General features: G+C 39.3%; 1 protein-coding gene across 1 annotated transcript; it reads left to right on the top strand.

Moving 5' to 3' along the window:
• Nucleotides 1-795: 795 nt before the first annotated feature.
• On the top strand, nucleotides 796-22502 carry LOC141083058 (hepatocyte nuclear factor 6-like). The gene is made up of 3 exons (XM_073567231.1): nucleotides 796-1107; nucleotides 1354-2367; nucleotides 21364-22502. Exons 2-3 carry the CDS (start codon nucleotides 1422-1424, stop codon nucleotides 21678-21680), a joined length of 1263 nt encoding a protein of 420 aa, XP_073423332.1. The 5' UTR covers nucleotides 796-1107; nucleotides 1354-1421; the 3' UTR covers nucleotides 21681-22502.
• The last annotated feature ends 1477 nt before the right edge of the window (nucleotides 22503-23979 follow it).

Below are 23979 nucleotides of genomic sequence, written 5' to 3'. Positions count from 1 at the left end.
CCCCGAACTTAGGAAGAGACACACAACTGTTAAATATGGAGCATCTTGTCATGTCTTATAGTCGGAATAAATCCTATGACAGATTGGAGCTTATTTCCGATATAATTTTCAACTATTTCTGGCATTATTAATAGTAAATGTACTGGACCACTGTACTGTACACCTGCAAGGCCTGCCCCGAATCGACAACCTCTAGGGTGGGGGCCGAGCTGCTCCTGCATTATGGTAGCTTTGTCCATTCACATCTATGGGCCAAACAAGAGGTAAGAAAAGCATGTATCACTAATTTATGGTGTATTATATGGATATGCCGAAAAAATGTGGGAGATTGGACAGTTAGCTATATTAGACGGATATTCCTTCCATCTATTTGTATCTGACTATCTATCTATCTATTATCTATCTATCATCTATCTATGTATTATCTATCATCTATCTATTATCTATTTATCTATTATCTATCATTCTATTATCTACCTATCCTATTGTGAAATATTTATATTGTATTTTTTCTTTTTTTCATACGGCGCTGATCTGTAGCAGCGTTATATTCCGTATATTCAATTGTTACATGTTCTATATGGAATATTCTCTTGTGCATAATACTTGCAGCATATCAGTGACTGCTTTTTGCACGTCATCGTATTTTACTCTTCTTTTAGTCTTGTATCTCTTTTAGTATTACTTCTACCTTACGTTTCGTCGGGTGGGATGCTTATGTTAATTGTCTGTAGGATGGAAGAAAGGAAGGAAGGAGGGTCCAGCAATGAAAGAGTTAGCCCTGGTTGGTGTTTGATTGCACATCTGTCAGATTTTAGGCTGGTGACGTGTGGTAGCAGGAAACTGGAGTGTTTGGGACTATAATCGATGAGACTTAGCTGTGGGTTGGAAGCAGAAGCGAGCAGGAGCCCTGAGAGGGGAGACAATATCACAATAGGAGGACTGAGGCTTCCAGAGAAGAAGAAGACCCCTCCACTCTGTGGCTGCTTATCTCCGCATCCTGCTGCCTCTACAAACTCTCCTACCCCTGCATTAAGACAATATCACATCTGCTCAAAAGGATTTCTTGAAGAAGGACCTATCTAGCCCAACACGACGTAGCCATAGGTAAGGATATATTTTCTTCTATTGACCCATGTATCTTTCCCATAGACTCAATGCTCCAATAGCTTTGGTGATAATGGGTTAACTCATGCCGAATAGATAGTGGTCCTAGACCATCATAGTCCCCGGGAGGGTGAAGGGAGATGTTTCACCAGACAAAAGAGTAACAGTCATCAGAATTAAGACATTTTTTTTTTTTAATTAAGACATATAGTAGACTCTCCGAGCTAAAGCTGTGGTTCTCTCCAGTCAATTTAGAGTAAAAAGATTAATCACCCTACGACTAGATAAAGCGGAGGATGTTGTAGCCTGAAGACATGAATGTCCAGTTGGGTTTGGAGACCAGTGAAGACATTTCTGGCTCAGGCCAAGAGCTTATGCACAATCACAATAGGACTTTACATCCACCTGTTCCCAGATCTTCGTTGGTTTCCAGTATGACTTCCGTTCTGGATGGAAGTGACTATCACCGGTCGGATCATCATCTGGCGACCTCCTTACATCCAGGACTTGGATTTGGGGGCGATTCACCCCCGGCATCTGCTAATAGTTACACCACCTTGACACCACTGCAACCTCTCCATGACAAGTTCCATCATCACCAGCACCATCAATGCGTCCCAGTTGGAAATGTGATTGGAAGTTTTACGCTCATGAGAGAGGACAGAGGCCTTGGCCCACCTAGTAACTTTTATAGTCACTATCCAAAAGATATAAGCATGGGACAAAGCCTTTCCTCCTTACCAAGTCCTAACCTGACAGGCATGCACAGCTACGGCCATCCTTCCGGACATTTGTCTAATGAGAAGATGGTATCTGGCAATGGGTTTGATGCCCACCATCATAGTATGTTCAGCAGAATAGACCAGCACTTTTCCAGAGAGTTATCCCCACCTCCATCCTCTGGAGTTGGGTCACCCAACAATATGCACCAACATCACTATGTGCATCACAGATCTGAGATAAACTGCAGGCAAAATCCACCAATGCCAACGCAAAACACTACCAATCTTTCCAGCCAGCTGGAAGAGATAAATACCAAAGATGTTGCCCAAAGAATTATTGCAGAACTAAAAAGATACAGTATTCCTCAAGCTATTTTTGCTGAGAGAGTCCTGTGTAGGTCACAGGGGACCCTATCAGACCTTCTAAGAAACCCCAAACCTTGGAGCAAGCTAAAATCTGGAAGAGAGACTTTCAAGAGGATGTGGCGGTGGCTTCAGGAGCCTGAGTTCCAGAGAATGGCAGCTTTAAGGTTAGAAGGTAAGATACTTTATTTCAAGCATGCTGGTGGTGACCTCGGACAATACAGGGAAAGGTCCAACACACATTTGGGTGACAACAATCTCAAATGTCTTCTCAGTTGTGAAATTAGACACCAAAATCAAGGTGGGCCCATATGCGCAATCCTGCATTGTCTTAGTACAAGGGTGGCATAAGGTTTCACCTTTACCACCGGCATTATTTAATATACATTGAATACTACAAGTCATACACCCTTGTGCTCATTATAGTCTCGCTACGTCTTCACCAAAGTTCCCTGTGTTTTTCTTGGTTGTCAGTCATATACGATGTGTATGGAGCCATCATGTCACATTACCTGGGAAGCTAAACCTGCAGTGCATTAATTATCTAAAGACACATCCAGTCTTTCAAACTACTTTTCTTCCTTTCTCTTTCTAAATTTCTATCTTTCTTTCTCATTCTTTCATTACTTTCCTCTTAATTTTTCTCTTTCTTTTTCTTTTCTTTCTTTTTAAGCTATCTTTTTTCTTCCTTTCTTTTTTATCTTTTTTCTCTTCCCATCTTTCTCTCTCTTCTCCCATCTTTCTTCCTTTCTCGCTATCTTTCTTTCTCTTTCTCTTTCCCTTCCCTCCTATCTTTCTTCTTCTTTCCTTTCTTTCTTTCTCTTCCATTCTATCCTTCCTTCTCTTCTTTACATCCTTCCTTCTCCCCCTTTCTTCTTTCTATTCCTCGCTAATCGTCTTTCTCACCCTTTCGTTCCCTCTTCATTCCTATATTTCTTTCTCTTTCTTTTTTCTTTTCTTTTTCGCTCATTTAATTTTTTATCTTTCTCTTTTATCCTTTTTGTTTCTGTATTTCTTTTTATCTTTCTTCATTCTCCACCTTTCTTTTTCTTTCCATCTTTATTGTCCATTGTTTTTTCTATTTTTCTTTTTCATCCCTTTTCCTTCTTTGTCTTTTTCTTTCTCTTCCTTTCAATCTTTCTTTTTACATCTTTCTTGTCCATTTTTTTCTATCGTTCTTTTATATAAATTTTTCTTCTATGTTTCTTTCTATACCTTTCTTTTTATTTCCATCTTTCTCATCCATTTTTCTTTCTGTCACTCTTTTACACCCTTTTTCTTCTTTTTCAATGATCTATCTCTCTTTTTTTTTCTATCCGTATTTCTCTCTTCTTCTCCCATTTTTCATTTTCTTTCTACCTATCCATCCAATATCTTTCTATAGTTTTCTCATTCTTCCTATCCATCTACTGATCTATAATATTGTTTTCTGTCCAGTAATATCTCTCTGTCTATGGCTGTTTAATCATGCCTCTGCATGTTCACCTATCCCATATTATATTTTATAGGTAGCGTTTCATACATTTCATGCTCCATACAATAGTACAGTAACATTAATTGAGATCTGAAATTCGGAGCTTTCATTTTTTCTAGCCTATTTTGTGTATAAAAATACATAATGCCAAAGTGGAAAGCTTTAGAGGAAAGAGTGGGCAAATTGTAGGTGTATAAATATATATGTAATATCCCTAAATTAATGCAATATTTGGACCTTGGGCTTAGATCTTCTTCTATCAGCCTGAAAGTTAATCTTTGCAATAGTATTTATAATTCTGATTCATCTTGGGAAGTGTTTGCAATTTTTTTTTTAAGTTATCGGACTGTGGAAATATCTATTATCTATCTATCTATCTATCTATCTATCTATCTATCTATCTATCTGTCTGTTATCTATCTATTATCTATCTATCTGTCTGTCTGTTATCTATCTATTATCTATCTATCATCTATCTATCTATGTGTCTATTATTTACCTATCTTTCTATTATCTATTATCTATCTATTATCCATCTATCTATTATTTCTCTATTATCTGTCTGTCTATCTATCTATCTATCTATCTATGTATTATCTATCTATCTATCTATATCTATTTTTCTATCTATTATCTATCAATCTATTATCTATCTATTTATCTATCATATATCTATCTATTATCTATCTATCTATTATCTATCTATATATCTATCATATATCTATCTATTATCTATCTATCATCTATCTATTATCTATTTATGTACCCTTTGAAGTTGGTGTTTGGTATAATGTAGGAAATAGATTTTTTTAATTTATTTGCATGCTGTATTGATAAAAGGAAAGGGATCATTTCACTTCTTATATATGTGTATCGGCATTGTGTTCTGACCAAGAAATTCATTGATTAGTTGAGAGATCATAGAGAAGACCTGATGAAAGTGCAGATTATTAATTTTTTTCCCCTTCGACGGCAGCCTTTACAGCACTTCACATAGAAAATGGCGGCAAGGCTCCATCATGGAAGGAAAGCAATGAACTGCTGACCATGGGTCATTTCTTGAAATATTCTCAATATATATACATATTTTTTAAATAGGATAATTTATTCTCCATTACATGTCCTCTGGAATTTACCAATAATATGAAATGTATGCAATTAGTTATACATTTCTATAAGGAAAGCAATCATACACTGTTTTATAGTGAGAATGTAATATCCAGTCAGATTTTGTCGTTTTCAACTGTTTTTATGAGTGAATACCATTTTTTATATTATAAAAAAGCACCATTTTCTATATGGATAACATATATTTCACATGTAGAGAATGTTTTGTATGAATTTGTAAGATATAGTTGCTAGTTCTTTTTTCTACTTTTTTTTACATTTTCCATACAGTTTTGAAAATCACATACCTCATCTTAACGTAAATTACTGGAAAATAAACCCTACTGATATTTGCGTTAGGGTTAGTAGTTTTACTCCAAATTTTATCGTGGGCAGTCAATTATAATACGAGACGTTTGTGATTTTTTTCTTTATTATACCAATAAAACCATTATATCAATAGCGCAGATGTTTTATAATATTAACCATAGAAAATCAGGTCACTTTTATCAGCTGCTACCCAATAGACCCTGTCATCTAAAATGTCCCATGTAGACAGATCAGGGCCAATATTTTTGGTCCTGTGCAGTGCCTAGTGGAAGCTGAAGGACGTAAAGCCAAGGTTGGCAAAGGTACGATTGTTAAAAGGCGTGGTAAATGTAAGCATGGTAAAGATACAAATGGTAAAAGTGAGAATGGTAAAGGTAAGGGTGGTAAAGCCAAAGATGGTGAAAGCCAAGGATGGAGGCAAGAATGATAAAGGTGTGAGTGGTAAAAGTGAGAATGGTAAAGGTAAAGGTGGTAAAGCCAAGGATGGTAAAGACGAGAATGGTAAAGGTATGAATGGAAAAAGTGAGAATGGTAAAAGTAAGGATGACAAAACCAAGGATGATAAAGGTAAGGATGGAAAAGCCAAGGATGGAGGCAAGAATGATAAAGGTGTGAGTGGTAAAAGTGAGAATGGTAAAGGTAAAGGTGGTAAAGCCAAGGATGGTAAAGACGAGAATAGTAAAGGTATGAATGGAAAAAGTGAGAATGGTATAAGTAAGGATGACAAAACCAAGGATGATAAAGGTAAGGATGGAAAAGCCAAGGATGGTAAAGACAAGGACGGAAAAAGAAAGGATAGTAAGGCCACGGATGATAAAGCCAAGGATGGTAAAGGCAATGATGCTAAAGGCAAATAGGGTAAAGGCCAGGATGGTAAAATAGGAATGGTAAAGGCAAGGATTGTAATGGTAAGGATGGTAGAGGTAAGGATAGTAAAGGCAAAGATGGAAAAGTTATGGATGTAAAGGCAAGAATGGTAAGGCAAGGATTGTAAAGCATGGATGGTAAAAATAAGGCGAGTAAAGGTACACATGGCAAAAGCAATGATAATAAATTCAAGGATGGTAAGTTAAGAATGGTAAAGGCAAGAAAGGTAAAGGCAAGGAGAGTAAACGCAAGAATGGTAAAAACAAGGATCGTAAAGACAAGAAAGGTATAAGGTAAAAGCAAGGCTGATTAAGGCAAAGATGGTAAAGGTAAGAATGGCAAAGGCAAGGGATGGTAAGGGTAAGGATGGTAAAGGTAAGGATAGTAGAGGCAAAGATGGTAAAAATGTTGTTAAAGGCAAAATGTAAAAGGTAAGGATGGCAAAAGCAATATGGTAAGCAAGGGTGGTACAGGGCAGGAGGGTAAAGGCAAGAAATATAAAGGCAAGGATGGTAAAAATAAGGATTGTAAAGGCATACAATATACTGTATGTATCTCCACATTTCTCAACGTCATTGATTTTAATCTAAGCCGTCTATGCAAATTAAAGCGTTAATTCTTACAATGTCAGATTATTTTTCATAATAAATTATCATTACAAGAATATACAGTAAGAATGCACCGCACTTAAAAAAATGTAATTTAGTTAATTATTTTGCACAAACAAGAAGTATTCAGCTCACCCCTCTTCACTCCTGATCACACCTCTGACGCATGGAAACACCCTGACCCGGGCGTACAGTGCATGCGCAACATAAAGAAGGATTTTTCCAGCGTTTCCAGGAGATAAAATAATAATTGCTTTATTGAGAATATAAAATCTTCATACCATCAGGTAAAAACGACATAAAGAGGCGTATGGAGGGGAGCAATTTCCTACGCGTTTCACCCTAAGAGGGCTTAATCATGGTTAATTATTGTATTTAATAATACCTCTATGGCCAATTTTAAGTTAGCAACCTGTTCCTGTAAATGTCATATTGTGGCACCAATGGCAGCTAATAAAAGAAAAACTTAAAATCGCTTCAAGGGAATTTCTAATAATTTTGTTTAGGCTTAAAGAAAATGACAAAAATATGGGAAAATCATAGATTACAATAGGAACTAAAGATATTTTTCCAGTTGAACACTACTTTTTATATAAATGTGTTAAATGTAATAATAATAATAATAAGTCTAAAATTATAATACATTTTTTTTGCATTTGTGGTTTTAAAATGTCTTAAAATAAATTAAAGGATCATTAAAGTATAAAAGCTGTAAGGTGCCACAATGGAAGAGGACAAAAAAGTGAAAAATAAAAAAATATAAAATGAAGGAAAAATAAGACAAACAAACAATAATAATAAATAACAGAAAATCCCTGCAAGCCACATGAACAAAGGCCCAAAGTCCATTTTAACCTTTCCATTGTCAGTGCATTAAAGTGTGAATAGTTGCAGCCACCTAGCAGGAAAAGTGACTGTGACATCCGGGTCGATCAAGCAGCCTAGAAATTAACACAGCAAGGGTAGATATAAAACATGGCCCTCACCAATGGAAAACCTCCCTGTTCCTAATTATTTCAGAATAACTTGTCAGCTGCTTTATTTAAACAATTTACTTTTGCATTTTAAAATCTCCCCGCGCCGCTTCTCACAATGAATATTAATGAGAATGATAGAAAAATGCAAGAAAAACTGCAAGAGTAAAGGAATGACAGTAATATCTATCATCAATGCACATAAGGGACTGGCTCTCATCTACAGGGCGTCAGAACGGGTATTGTGAGTTACAGTGAGAAGTAACCCCTCCGTGACCTTGCCATTTTCTGTTTTTGCACTTTCATTTTTTCCTCCCCTTCTTCCAAAAGCCATAACTTTTTTGTTTTTCCAGCCATATAGCCGTGTGAGGGCTTGTTTTTTTGCAGGACCAGTCATACTTTTGAATGACACCGTTGATGTTACCATATAGTGTACTAGAAAACGTAAAAAATTGCAAGTGTAGTGAAATTGCAAAAACAGCACAATTCCACCTTTTTTTTGGGGGGGGGGTTTAGTTACATGTTAAATACATGGTAAAACTGACCAGCCATTATGATTCTCCAAGTTAGTACGAGTACACCGACACCAAACATGTATAGATATTTTTCCTTAAGTGGTGGAAAAAAATGCAAAAATTTGTAGCAAAAATTTTTGCTTATATCGCCATTTCCAAGACCTGTAGCATCTCCATTTTTCGTGATCTGTGGTTGGGTGAGGGCTTATTTTTTGCACGCTGAGCTGACGTTTTTATTGATACCATTTTGTGATAGATAAAATCTTTTGATCGCCCGTTATTGCATTTTATTGTAACGTTGTGGCAACCAAACAAAACACAATTTTGTCGGTTAGATTTTTTTCTCATTACGACGTTTACCAATCAGATTAATCTACTTTATATATTTTTATAGATCGGGCATTTGGGAGCGCAGTGACACCAAATATGTGTATTTTTTTATTGGTTTAATTTCAATGGGACTGATTTGAACTTTTGTGTTTTTTTATTTTATCATTTTTTTATTAAACTTTTCATTTTTCACTTGATACAATAGTCTCCTTAGGAGACTTGAAGCTGCGAATCACACACCGACCACGAGCTGGCGTTCACAGGAGTATCGTAATGAAAGACCCAGGGGTCTTCTACAGGCCCCCTGCTGTCATTACAACCCATTGACGCCCCATGATCACATGACATGGGCGCTGATGGGCGGGATTTGTGACACTCTTTCGCTGGTGCGTGTTAAATCTCACTGTCAGAGACCACAGTTGTTAAAGACACATGATGGCAGATTAAATCAGCCATCAAGTGCAGGGAAAGATGTGGGGTCATCTGGAAATCTGGATTTACTTTAGGTGATATATAAACACACGTGTATATTATCTATCTTTTCTCTCTATCATCTATCCCTATATTATTTATTATCTCTTATGTCTATCTGGATATTATCTGTCTATCTATCTATTATCTATCTACTATCTATATATCTATCATCTATCTATTATCTATCTATCTCATAACTATCTATTATCTATCTATTATCTATCATCTATCTCTCTATTATCTATCTCTCTATTATCTATCTATTTTCTATCTATTCTCTATTATCTATCTATTATACACTGTATTGTCTATCACCTCTCTATTATCTATCTATCATCTATCTATTATACAGTATATTGTCATCATCTATATATTTATTATCTATTTATCTATCATATATTAGCTATCTATTATCTATCTATCTATCTATCTATATATATATCTATTATCTATCTATCTAATTATCTATCTATTATCTATCTATTATCTATTATTCATATATGATATATTATCTATTTCTATCATCTATCTATTATCTATAAATATCTCATAACTATCTATCGATTATCTATCTGTTATCTATCTATCATCTATCTATCTATCATCTATCTATTATCTATCTATCTATTATCTATCATCTATCTATTATCTATCTATCTATTATCTATCATCTATCTATTATATATTGTCTATCATCTATTTTTCTATTATCTATTTATCGATCATCTACTGTATTATCTATTACCTATCTGTCTATTATCTATCTCTATTATCTATCTATCTCTCTATTATAAATCTATCACCCATATCCATAGCGCTCAATTTTCTCTATATTTTCTATTCTCTATCACTCCCGCTATTCTACATACTTGACGCCATGTGTATTTGAGCAGTTTGGTGCAGTGTTATCTCCAGTGCGGTTAGATACAGTAATTGTACTCTACAGTGAATGATTGATTGATGGTTTTTTAATCATACCCCTGTGAGGCATTTTAACCATGCTTGTTTGTACACACTACATACAGGACCGTGGGGTTTTAATTCAGCTATGCTCTCTGCATATCTGTATGTTAATGGACATTAACCAACATTAGTCAAGTTGAATTTTGATCAGATGCCACAATCCATAAAAGGCAAGATGGTGCTCAATCATCTGCTTAGCTTTCGAGGGTTTCACTACCTAAAGTCCATATTATGGTCATTAATTGTGCAGTTGAACACAATCCATTGTTTCTATGTACAACTATCTCAGACTGGGGGAAAGCAGAAATATAGTGGTCTTCAATCTGACTTCCATAAAAACATGTTCTGCCCCTACCCCATGATCACAGCTTCAATATTGGCGAAACCCCCAGAATAATTTATACATGCATTCTTAAAATGAATAATTGATAAGCCTTTCGAATTGAGGCTACTTTAAAATCAGACTTTCTCTAAGGCCTGGCAGTGGAAGGGTTATGGCAAAAAAAAAAAAAAAAATCATTGATTTCTACAACGGACTCAGTCAGCGCCACTCACAGAGACACACACACAATCCACTCATAAACTACCCACAAGCCCTCGCGCTTCATTCCCAAGGGGAGCTTTCTGTGAGCGTCCTATTGATTTTTGATTTTACAGAAATTAGCCCCTTTTTCCCCCCAATTTTTTTTATTTTCATTTTTGATTTTCGAGGCTATTTATATACGTTTGTGATTTTATGAGGTTAACGATGGTAAGGGAAGAAAATTCAGAGGTGGATGAAATGATAGCTGTGCTGGATATTTTATATCGAATTATGCCATATAACATAGAATAATCCAACATTATGTACAAAAAATATATATTTTACATATAAGTTCATATATTGTATTTTGTTTTATTTCCTGATTTTGCTGAAATCAGACATGACATTTAAAATAAAGGTATACATTATTCTGATTTTTTTTATCATTTTTTTTTTTTGTAAACGTAACTTTTTTTTTGCTAAACCCTGTCCCTAACCATAGCCCTAACTCTATCATTTACAATAGCCTTGTCCCTAATCATATCCCTATTTGGAGTTAGAAAAAGTGTAAAAATATAAAAGCAACTCTTAATGAAAACATGATTCAGTACTGTCTTTATTCTTTAGTTCCTCAGCTTCTGTCATCTTGGCCGCAACTTATGAAGAGTGCAGACTCCCCAGCTTCTGTCATCTTGGTCGCTGTTCATACAGATTTCAGGCTCCTCAGCTTCTGTCATCTTGGTCGCTGCTCATGCATAGCTCAGGCTCCTCAGCTTCTGTCATCTTGGTTGCTGTTCATACAGATTTCAGGCTCCTCAGCTTCTGTCATCTTGGTCGCTGCTCATGCATAGCTCAGGCTCCTCAGCTTCTGTCATCTTGGTTGCTGTTCATACAGATTTCAGGCTCCTCAGCTTCTGTCATCTTGGTCGCTGCTCATACAGATTTCAGGCTCCTCAGCTTCAGTCATATTGGTCGCTGCTCATACAGATTTCAGGCTCCTCAGCTTCTTTCATCTTGGTCGCTGCTCATGTAGAATTCAGGCTCGTCAGCTTCTGTGATCTTTGTCGCTGCTCATTCAGAGTTCGGCTCCTCAGCTTCTGTCATCTTGGTTGTTGCTCATGCATAGTTCTGGCTCCTCAGCTTCTGCCATATTGGTCGCTGCTCATGCCGATTTCAGGCTCCTCAACTTCTGTCATCTTGGTCGCTGCTCATGTAGAGCTCAGGCTCCTCAGTTAATGTCATCTTTGTCGCTGCTCATGAAGAGTTCAGACTACTCAGTTTCTGTCATCTTGGTCAAATGCCAGATTGGTGAGAGTCACAATGTATCCAGTATTTACCACCTAATCAGCGGATAGGTTAATAATTTTTTTGAACCGGAATATCAGTATTTGTTTGCCAGTTAAACAGGGCTTAAAAAAATTACATGAAGCTCAACAGACTATTTGACAGATTTTTTTAAAAAGCTAAAAAAACAGCAACACGACCCAAAACAAGTCAGCAAAGGAAAGACATGAAAACATATCACAAAGAGATACAGTAGGTATGGTAAAACCAATCATTTAATGGTTTAAACACAACCACATCAACACGAGGCTGAATATGGATGTTTATGCCATGTTCAACCTGATGCTCTATTTCCTCAAAAAAACATTTCAAATCCATGTTTATAAAAACGAATTACATAAAGAAAAATAAATGAAAAAAAGTTCATTTACAAGTTTTAGCACAATCAATTTTTGAGTGATGGTTCTGGAAGCATTGACCTACTACTATGTGGCTAAAAAGGTTTGATGATCTTGACATAATAATTACTATTTCTAAATGATCATTCCTATATTGAAAAAAAATGGAATAAATCTCAGCATTTCTTGTAGACTTTAGACTTGAGGGGGATCACGTCAGAAAGAGGTGGGAACATTGAGATGACATGGCATTTTGACATTTCAGTGGGTGCTTGTGATGTTATGGGAGGCCTGGAATGGTTTTGGGATGGTTGCGATTTCCAAATTTATGTCCTCTGGAACCAGAGATGTCTGGTCTTTGCTGCTCAAGACCATAGAGACGGTGGTCTTCTCTCTCTTTAGCATAATGTTGCACATTTTCTAATTGAAAAAGTTATTCATGTTCGTCATGATGACGTTCCCTGGTTTCTGTAGCAACTTCAATCCTGAGATTTGCTCTTACTTTAGGGAACATAATGTGCTCATGAAACATTATGTACAAATGTGAAAATATAAAGTACTATGAAAGCTTTGATCTTGCGCTCATATCAACTCATGTATGGATGCAGATGTCTTTACTCACTGATCTACCACCATGTATTTAGGACATGTTCACGTCTGGAAGTGTTGTATATCATGATTACAAACAGGTGTCATGGCGCTTTCTCATTGTTTAGTATGACATTAAAATGAGGAAGCGCTTCCTCATGGAAGTTGACAATAACCACAAGTCTTGAAAAACTCAAACAAGGGGCTGCCATCTTGGGACTTATACACCATAATTAATCCTGATCTCTTCTAAGCCGTTTACTAAACATCTGAACTCAATGATCCAAATGTTTTCATTTATTTTATTTCTTACCCTACACATTTACACACTGCCAGCCATTCCCCTTTTACTAAGCCGGAATCCCTGTTGATTTGTTTGGATTGGGTTCCATACATGGCCCTCAGTTGACCCATATCTTCCTAAAAGGGACCATTAAATGTCATGATATTTGATTATATATGTCCTTCAATATGTATGGGAGCAATAGAGCAACATGTAAGGGTTCCTATTAAATGTAAATCTTACCTATCTAGGGGCCCAAGAAGAGAACATTATGAGAGTAATGATAGACATGGCTAAAGTTTCATGGCTGAAGTTGTGCTTTATGACAATGCTTTGAAAGAAATCATATCTCCCAATAAAAAGTTTAGCTGACTACCCCTAATTGCATTAAAAACTAGTCTTTTAGGGAGAATGTGGTGGCCTTCTGATGACGTTTCACTGTATCTACAGATCAGCCTGTGCCTTATCAATCAAAGCCATGACTGCTGCTTACCATATCATGGCACTTCTTAGTAGCGCCACACTTCTTGAGAATCCAGGTGTGTTTCCAAAAGCCATAAACATCTTAACAAGACCACATGACCTTCAAATGGGTTTGGGGGCCTCCTGACTCTCCACACTGCTAGAGATCTGGGAATGCAGATGTGTTGCCAAAAGCCATACACATGTCAATGAGACCATGTGGCCTTCTAATGGGTATGGGGGCCTCATGACTCTCCAAACGTCTTGGGAACTGAGAATCTAGCTGTGTTGCCAAAAGCCATTCACATCTCAACGAGACTAGATGACCTTCTAAAGGGTATGGGGACTTCACAGTTCTCCTACAATGACAAATATTGGGAAGATAAAGATTGAGCAATTGGATTTTAATGGGCCAATCCTTTTGTTCTTAGGGAAATATCCAGCCACCAGACTACAATAGTTGCTTACTCTCTTCTTCCTACTAAGAACATGCACATGCTAGGTTTGGCAGCTAAGGGTAGTCAGAAGAGTTGAGCAAAAAGATTTGCAGGACCCTGCTTAACGTGAGTACTTCATGGCAATCGGACGAGGGCAATGCAATCTTCTTAGGCAAGTATTCAAATGCTGGCATCCTTGATGCCTCTTGTGATTATAAGGCATTTAGGTGTTGGCTGAGGACGCGCGCACTGCCTTGATCTGGCTGCCACTGAGTACTGTCTTGGATGCTGGACCTAGACAGTGCAAACTTCCTCATCTGGTACCTGAATGCTAGCAATCTTGGACTACTCTAGTGATTACTAGGCTTTAGAGTGCTGCCCGAAGAAGGTACCACTGCCTCGGTCAGAATGCCACAAATTACCAATATGGACAGTGTACCATGGTCCTGCTAATCTTTTTGCTCAACTCTAGTGGTCCAAAGGTATAATACATGGCTAACAGGTATCTAATGTGTATGGCAACCTTAAGGACTTTAAAAGAGGAACGTTCACCTTCTGATTGGCCTTGTGGTCTAGTTTCATTTCAAAGGTCACATATAAAGAATTGTGAATTGAGAAAGATGTCCCATCTCATGGTTCGTCTTAAATCCTTCTCCATGTTTAGTGAGAACCTGAGTGCTCCTTTTCTACAATCATGGTCCACTCTTGTCCTAGAAGAATGAGCGGAGCCTAAATAAGCAATAGACTTTTACCAGTATGAGAAAGGATGGTGTTTTGGTCTAAGATGTTTGAGATGTTTTGAACTACATATAGATAATATGAATGGAAATAGGCTATAACTCACAGCTTACAGATCCACCATCTACTAGGTTCCTTTAAATACAAGAAATGCTAATATATAGGCACCTATAACCCAATAACCACGTGATCCAAGCGACTCTCCATGACAGGTGAATAGCTTATCATGCACCGCAGTGTAGTTAAGCCATCTTGATTGCGATCACATTAACCTTTATATAGTGCTATCATGTGCTGAGCTTACAGACTCTGTCCATTAATTGCTTCTCCACTACGTACAAATCACTATTCCAATAAAATTGTCACATTCCTCCTCCCAGCAAGACTCCTTCGGTGTCATAGACCGAACTATGACACCTCCCCTCGTTGCATATGCAAGAAATCGCCATTACTTTACAAGTTCATAATGGAAAGTTTACCCTGTAAATTGTCCCTAGCTGCCCTCCTATTAAATCTTTCATTAAGAAGGTGCTTTATAGATGGCTGATCCTCTCGTGCTGCCGAACATATCAAGTAATTATTGTCATTTTGTATCCAATTACTGGTCTTATTTCATTACCACCGGTTGTATGCTAGTTTTATCTGAATTGTTATTACGGGCTTTGCTTAACCCTTAAAGATGTCGATTTTTTAGTCCGTCTTGAAAAAATAGGGAGGCGGGGGGGGTTGAATGCAACCTCAAAGATATAGATTTTCCAAGATCGCTCTTAACCCTTTTTTCCTGCAGAGCCTTCCTTTTCATGAAGAACCCCTTACCTATCTCTGAGAAGGGAATTGGAAGAATTGGATGCATGCAACGTTCTGGTCCTGTTGGGGTTAACATGCATATATACAGTGCTGTATTCCGCACAGCTGGGTCGTGATCAATATTTTTCTATCAGTGTGCAGTGTCCCAGACAAGAGCGGGGGGAAGGGAACGAAAAGGAGAACTGACCAGATGGGGACAAGAAAAAAACAAGGAATGGGTGGGTGGTGGCGGTGGGGAGCAAGGTTTATATGCCATAACCTGTAACACGATCAATTCTCCTGATATAGTGTATTGATAAACATTAATATAATTATGGAGTATGAATGCAGCATTAATACGACACTAATTGAGATTGTATGTTATTAATGAAATATCATCATTGTACGAGGGATGGACGCACATAGTAAAAGGGCTGAATATTGTTTGTTACAAGAGAGTTTTGCCTGTAATGAGCTTTAGGATGCTGGGCATAATGAAGGCTGTGGAGACTAAAATTCACATGCAAAGCTCAGTTTGGTCTATGCAGGTATTATATACAGTATTTTACGGTACAATGGTTAGAGGTGTAGACATGGAAGGAGAAGTAAAGAGAAGTAATGAAAATGATCCCCCTTAGTGAACAACCTCACCCCCACCCAATAACAAGATGCTCCTTTGCACCCATGCTCAACCAATGCCAAACCTATAGGACCCCATACACATTGGACTAATATCAGCTGGATCTGCTGACATCGACAGTCTCAACTGTGCACAGTCCCTCCAGTCTACCCCGACAAATGATGTCAGGGAAGTTAAGGATTCAACATGTCCAATTTTGGACAGTCAATCCTCTAAGGGATAAGCCTCGGCCAGATATGTGTGATGGTGGCTCTCTTGTACACAATTGCGCTAACACTCTTGCGTATGGCAGCCATGTAAAGTGTATAGATGGCATATGCCTACGCCTACTCATACTTCATCTTTTCTTCAAAACCAGCAAAATTCAAGTCTTTGGCAGGGTGGCCAACAAGGAGTTTCCATTTTCCTATTTTCAAATCTGTACTTGGTGGTTTTGAAATGGACTGTATTCCACACCCATTTAGCCAGGAACATAGCAAGTTGTGGGGTTGGCAGTAGGACAAAACTATGGTAGGTGCAGAAAATGCAGTCACGCCCAGGCACTAAAGTCTAGGTGGGATGAAAAAGGTTCCTTTGGTATATATGGAAGACTTGTGATAGTTGGGGGGCTTGGTTGGAGATTTAGCATTGGGGCCAATGAGCTTCAGGTTATGTGGAGGTAATAAAGCCTGGAGCTATTATTAATGGCTATTTTAAGGAAAATCTAGCTAAAACTCTGTTCCCAAATGTGATATGACCTTTGTCTGGTATTAAGAGAGTGAGGCTAAGCTCGGCTACTTCTGACAGACCCACAGGCAATGAATGGAGCAGAGGTCGAGTATGCATACTTCTGCTGCATTCAGAACGTAGCTGCACAGTCTGGTTTTCAGGGTTACAGAGCCTTGGGGTCCCAGAGGTCAGACCCAGAGAGATCAGCAAATTATACTCTATCCTATGAATAGGGAATAACTTGATTTTAGGGAATAACCCTGTAAAGACATGGGCAATTTTTCTTTTAAAGCTATTGTTTTTTTTCTCTTCTTCACCCCAAAAATTGAAAAAAATCAAATTGTAAAAAAAAAAAAAGTGGTTTGTCGCACCATTCTTTGCGATCTGTAACATTTTACTTTTTAGTCGATGGAGCTGTGTGAGGACTTAATTTTTGCGTGCCGAGCTCTACTTTTTATTGTAACCATATATTTTAATAGATCATATTTTTACAGATGTGGGGTTACCAATTATGTTTATTTTTTATTTTATGTATTTCTTTATTTTTGAATGGGGAAAATGGGGTGATTCAAAAGTTAATATATATTTTATTTCATTTTTTTTCTAAAGCATTCTTGAATTTGTACTTTCTGTTTTAGTTTCCTAAGGGGCTGCAATCATTTGATTGCTTGTACTATGTACTCAGGGACGGACAGGCCCACCGGAGAAGCAGAGGATTCTCCGGTGGGCCAAGGCACTGACACCTGCTGGCATACTGGCCAGCAGCTGCTTAGGGCTCCCACTGCTCCAGGGGCCCCCAGCCAGTGGTGTGTTGCTAAAGCAACACACCTAGCTGCTATAGGGCCCCTGAGTCAGGGGGGCTCTACCAATCCAATGCCAGCAGAGCAGCAGCTGGAGACAGGAGCCTGCCCTTGCTACTAAAGAGAAATAAATATTCACACTTCCCCACGCCCCCATGGGCATGGAGAGGAGTGAATACCATTTCTCTTTAATAGCAGTCAGTGTTAGCCGCAGGCTGAGGCTAACACTGCTCGCATGTAACGCCGGTGTGGCTGCATCGGGGCCCTGGAGGTGGGTACCTGCAGGGCGGCTAACCCTGAGGGCAATCGGCGGGAAGGGAATAATCCCTGTAGCTTGGCAGTAGAGCAGAGCTGCAGGGATCCGATGCCATCCTGCTTCCTGCCCGGCACTTCCTGTCTGATACAGCACAGCTGGATGACGTCACCATTCAGCGTGGCTGGTTCAGAGAGAAAGCTGCCGGGATGTGCTGTGGCTGCAGGGAATGTGCGGAGAGGTGAGTGGTGCTGTGTGCGTGTCTGTGTGTGTTTGTATGTGGTGTGGTGCTTTGTGTGTGTGTGTGTGTGTGTGTGTGTGAGAGAGAGTGGTGTGGTGCTGTGTGTTTGTGTGTATTGGAGATTGGCAATGATGTGGGTGATGGAGAGAGCAGTGATGGGGTGGTGGGGGAAAAGGCAATGTTGTTGGTGGTGGAAAGGACAATGGGGGTGGTGGGGGAGGAAGCAATGATGGAGGTGGTGGAATGGGCAATGATGGGGTGGTGGGGGAGAAGGCAATGATGGTTGTGGTGGAAAGGACAATGGTGGTGGGGGGCAATGATGGAGGTGTTTGAATGGGCAATGATGGGAGTGGTGGGAGAGAAAGCAATGATGGTTGTGGTGGCAAGGACAAAGATGGTAGTGGTGGAAAGGACAATGGTGGTGGGGGAGGAGGCAATGATGGAGGTGGTGAAAAGGGCAATGATAGGAGTGGTGGTTAAGAAGGTAGTGATGGAGGTGGTGATGAGGACAACGATGGGGGTGGAGGGGAGAACAATGATGGAGGTGGAGGGGGGCTGCATTATATCTTATGAGGGGGCTGCGTTATACTTTATGAGGGGGCAACATTATATTCTGTGGGGGGGCTGCATTATTCTCTCAGGGGGCTACATTATATTCTGGGGGCTACGTCATACTATATGTGGGGGACTGCATTATGCCCTATGAGGGGGCTACAGTATATTCTATGGTTGGGCTGCCTTATGAGGGGGTTGCATCATACTCTGAGGGGGCTACATTATATTTTGTGGAGGGCCTGCATTATACTCTATGAGGGGGGCTGCATAATACCATATAAGGGTGCTACATTATATTCTATGGAGGGCTGCATTATACCTTATGAGGGGGTTGCATTATATTTTGTGGGGTGCTGCAATATACCCTATGAGGGTGGCTGCATTATATTCTATGAGGGGGCTGCATTATATTCTATGAGGGGGGCTGAATTATATTTCATGAGGGAGGCTACATTATATTCTATGAGGAGGGTTACCTTTTATTCTATGAGGGGGGTACATTATATTCTAGGAGGGGGCTGCTTTATATTCTGTGAGGGGGCTACCCCAACCCCTGCAACATTATTAAGACGTGTACTACCTTATATTATACCCAGATATTAGTGCGTTTTATCACACAATTGGTGGTCTTGTATTTATTTTTATGCAGCTACATAGTGGGACCCAAGAATGATTTTCTCTGGTGGGCCCAAGGCGCTTCAGTCCGACGCTGTATGTACTATGTATTCATCAGTGTTTGAGAAAATAATAAAAAATCATCATCTCCTATGAAGCCCAGCCACAGGCTAAGCTTCAAAGGAGCATGAAGTTGCTGGTGAGTGGAGCCTTCAGTAACCCCCAAATATTATGAGGGTGTGTGCACACGTTGCGGAATCTGCTGCGGATTTTTCCGCTCGGATTTGTCCAGATCCGCAGGTAAATCCGCAGGTCAAAAGACCTGCGGTTTATCTGTGGACTTTCTGCGGATTAGCCTGCGGTTTTTCCCTGCGGTTTGACACCTGTCATGGAGCAGGTGCCAAACTGCTGCGGAATCCGCACAAAGAAGTGCGGATTTAAAACCGCAGCAAATCCGCGCGGAAAATTCTGCACCGTGGGCACTGCGTTTTTCATTTTGCAGATCCGCAGCAGAATCCGCAACGTGTGCACACACCCTGACAACAGATTAGCACCCCACAATCCTGTGTCAGACGTACTGTTGGACCCATTTAAAAGGGTTGTCCTATGATAAATTAAATTTATATTAGCCATTGATTGTTTAAAAATTAATAAATGTCAGTGATTAAAAGTAGTTAGCTCAGATTGCTTCTGTTAAAGGCAGGTGCTGGCTGAATAAGACAACAGGCATCTGCTCTATGTGGAGTGGCCTCAGCTCCATACACTCGCACCATGATGAGTCTTTATATCTTGAAATGCAAAAGGGTAAAAATCAGTAGACTGCGTAAGGCTATTTTCAGATGGTCGTATGGGAGATTGTACCATTCATGTCCTCAAATTGCGGACATAGAAGGCTCTGGGAGCTCATCCGCATAGTGGATGGGTACCGGTGCTGCCTTTACGTTGCATGCATTATTCTGCTCCATAAAAAGGATTAAAGTTTTGCACAATGCAGTTTTTTTCTATGTAGACCATCGGCATTGTGCAACTGGCACGTTAGCTATAATAGGTCTGTGGTGCTTTCTGTGTGTGGTCTATTGAGGTCTGAATGAGTCCATATATACAAAAACATGATGAGTTCTCAAGAGATGCTTTTCGTAGCCACTTGCTACTCCATTTTAGAATCTGTAAATCCTCATTGAAGTATTTGAAAATGGCTTAAGCAATCTGTTCCATAAGTCCCCTCAATGGAGGAAAAGCTGAAGGACACCTTAGGACATCAGGATTTCCATGGAGCCTTTATAAGTTTGCAACTTGACACTTTTTCTTGCCCTCTTGCGGAGTCATTTAGTGGGGGCAATTGTGTTGCTTTGTTCTAGACTGATAGAATCTTACATGGTGGCCTCTTTAAGCCAGAACAATCCCTGCATAGCCTTAAACCCAAGATTTATATGCCTGTATGGGAATTTTGGGCAGAGTCCTACAAAACATTCACCTCTAACCTCCTGCTTGTAATAGCCATGCTATTTCATCAGACTGTACAGAAGTCGAACCATTACTAGAAAAAAAGGTGAAAAGTGGACTATTTGCATTACTCTGTGCACAATTTATTGGTGTAAGAATTAACAATGCCCTCACTGGTTCAGTCTAGGAAATTAACTTGCCAATGACTTAATGTAATATCTGTATTGGAGAGCATACTATTTTATACATAAATGAAAATATCCTAGAAAAATTAAAGGGGTTTTCTCAAGATCAATCTTCAGGAGCACGCTGCTCCCTTGCCTCCCAGGTTCTTGTTTTCCGGGGTCAATGCATTACTAATGTTTGACATTTCAGACCAGCAGCACTCTCCAATGTTGAAAGCAGAGGCAGATTTACCTCTCCAGCATCAGAGCTTACAAGCACTTACAAGTTCTATAGAAAAGAGCTCATAAGCACTGCATTCTTTGTTTAAAAGGCTGACAACCACTGAGGTGGCCGGTAACCTAGGCAAAATGCAGTCAACTATAGAAGTACCTCAATTCTTGATTAATTTTAATATGTTTCTCCCATCAACTTTGCAATTTTAGCCAATTTTCATGTTGAGACAACCTCTTTAATATTGTGTCTTTACACTGAAGACTATACAACGATATTGTATTAATAATAGACACAAACTCAAAGAGTTGAAATGATTTGCTTCCGCTGACCGTGTTGATGATGTGTACTAATTTTATTGTGTTACCTGTGCCCACAGCCTGCAAAAGGAAAGAGCAAGAGCAAACCAAAGCCGAAAGAAATCACGTTCCTAAGAGGCACCGCTTGGTCTTCACCGATATCCAGCGACGCACGCTACATGCCATTTTTCATGAGAACCCGAGGCCCTCCAAGGAATTGCAGATCACCATCGCCCAACAGCTTGGCCTTGAGCTGTCCACTGTCAGCAACTTCTTCATGAATGCTCGCAGGAGAAGCTTGGACAAGTGGATGGATGAGGGTCATGGGCGTCCTCCATCCTCTTCCAGCTCTTTATCATCCAAAAGTGGCTCAGCCATTGCTTGCACCAAAGCATGAAAGTGATGCCTATAGTGCTATCAACCAAAGATAGTATCAGCCCAGTCTTCATTGTCATCCCTTCTCCATCTTGGACCTTGATATGTCTTTAGTACACAAAGACTTATAAAAGTTATTATGAGGGCAAGACTGGTCCTTGCTTTACCATCATTCATTGCGGTCGTTTGGCTGATACATGTTTTAGGACTATAGACTAGTCTATACACGGTCATTATTTATTTTATATGACACTGTCTGCACACGATTTATACAGGTATCATCTTCGCTTGCCTGGTCAATAATGGTTTGGTGGCAACAGGTCTATTGGTTGGTTCCCCATCGATCATGGTCGGGTGATAACTGTGTTTTTTCGTTGGTTTACCACCAATGACGGTTGGGTGTCAATAGGCCTTTTGGTAGGTTCACCATCAGAGATGTTTGGCATTCACATGCTATGGCACCGAAGTTTTTAAAAGGTTGCAAAAATGTTTTTAGGGAACGAGCTTGACACTAGCGATCTGTGGGTGAATAATCAAGAAGGTATGCAGACTGGTTCTCACCTGTTCCTCCGCCATGCCCAACGTGTGATGACAAACTTTCATCGAGTTTTTTATTTTAGACACTACATGAAAAATGACGTTCAATAGCTACCTCTGAATAGAGCTGACAACGACAGGCTGTTGAAATACTTCATACTAATCTCAGCTAACCTCAGATAAGGCTCTATCATGCATTAATATAAGGGCAAGAGGCGGTAGTCATAAATGGGTTGTAAATAGTGTTACGTTTCATCGATCAGATTGACAGCATTTTTCGGGCAGTGCCTTTAAGATGAATAACATACTACACACAGAGGCACATAATGGTTCATCTAGTAGTAGAGACTGCCTTCTCTACTCTTCAAACGGTCAACCATAGTCTTAGCCAGTAAGCCCTTGTTGTTTTTTGGAGGACAGATTTTGCAGGCACAATGTTGACCACAAGAACGCATGTTGTCCAGGTCAGTATTGAAAATGCCATGCAAGTTTTGAACCAAAGTAAAACTGGTGAAGACCCGCAACAAAAATGTCAAACATCATGCCTCACCAGACAAGATGTGTATGCAATTCCCAGACACTTCAATAGTAGGAGGGGATAAACCATAGAAGGACCCACAATAGTGGTCATTCTGTTAGTAGGAAGGTTCTCCTCCATCTTCAAATGCCATTTTTAGTTGAGTTTATGTAAAGTTCTGTTTCATTTTTGTATGTTTTTTATTTTTTACATTTTCCTTCTTCCATTATGAAGTTATAACCCTAAGTCGATGTACCCACCTTGATCACTAGTGGTCTCCTACTTTGGGTCTGTAGATATTTACTATGTACTTACTTGGTCTTAGTTGAACGTTTGCAGACAAATTCATGTTTGGTCTCATTTTTCAAGCCCAACTTGTTGAAATAGCCCCCAAACCACCCAAAGTGGACTGAGTGTAGAAAAAGGTCTGTGTAACAATAAATAATTAATTATCACAACAGCACGATATTCTATTATCTCAGTCACCAGCTTGTGTAGCAAAAGCCCCATCCATAGCAGTAAAAATTCAAAGCTTTGTGATGTGACTTTGAGAAGGTGTTGACCTTTTTCGCCTTTATAAGCTAAGGGATGCAGTCTGGAAGTACAGCCGGACCCTCCCCAGGCTCTTTTCATTTTTACTCCTGACCAGCTGATGGGGAATTAGTGAGTTCAATAGAACAGTAGGAGATTAGAGGAGGTAGGGGTTGGAAGGTCAAGTCACTCTCCATCCAGTGATCACATCCTCTGCGGGAAATCACTAACCATTTGACTTCCGTAGTCATCTCCAATGTTTTGCTTTGGCTTTTACACTTACTCTATCAATTCAACCGTATTTTAAAATAATGGAGAACAATTGTCAGGCTCTAGTGGTAGAGAGTATACAGTAAAATCTTTTGATGTGGCACATTGTGATGTATGAATAGTGGCCAATGGTGTAATGTTCCCTCATGCAACCAGCCATGGTTATGCAGATAGAGCGACAATGCTCTTCAGATAACTGTTTAGTTACCCTACAGTGCTCCCGCAGGAGAAGTAAAGCATTACATGTTGCTCATGAATATTAATGAGGTGTTAGTGTAATTTCTTCCAGAAACACTCCTTGTAGTGGCTCTCCTAGTTTAGGGACTCTCCTTGATTGATTCAAATACTTCAAAATAGGTTTTCTATTAAAGACATCTCTCATTGAAAAACCAAAACTAACTTGTATACATCTTGACCTTGGATAGAGTCTGTCTCTTGGACACATCTTATACATTGCTCTGTACAA

This window comes from Dendrobates tinctorius, unplaced genomic scaffold (assembly GCF_039654945.1).
Source record: "Dendrobates tinctorius isolate UK_male_01 unplaced genomic scaffold, ASM3965494v1 ptg000019l, whole genome shotgun sequence".
NCBI classification, from domain to species: domain Eukaryota; kingdom Metazoa; phylum Chordata; class Amphibia; order Anura; family Dendrobatidae; genus Dendrobates; species Dendrobates tinctorius.
This window is presented reverse-complemented; position numbering and strand designations above follow the sequence as displayed.

Excerpts from the sequence above, each read along its gene's own strand:
- LOC141083058 (XM_073567231.1), top strand. The coding sequence starts at position 1,422 with ATGAATGTCCAGTTGGGTTTGGAGACCAGTGAAGACATTTCTGGCTCA. Across the intron at positions 2,368-21,363 it reads GGCAGCTTTAAGGTTAGAAG|CCTGCAAAAGGAAAGAGCAA; the intron begins GTAAGATACTTT and ends CTGTGCCCACAG.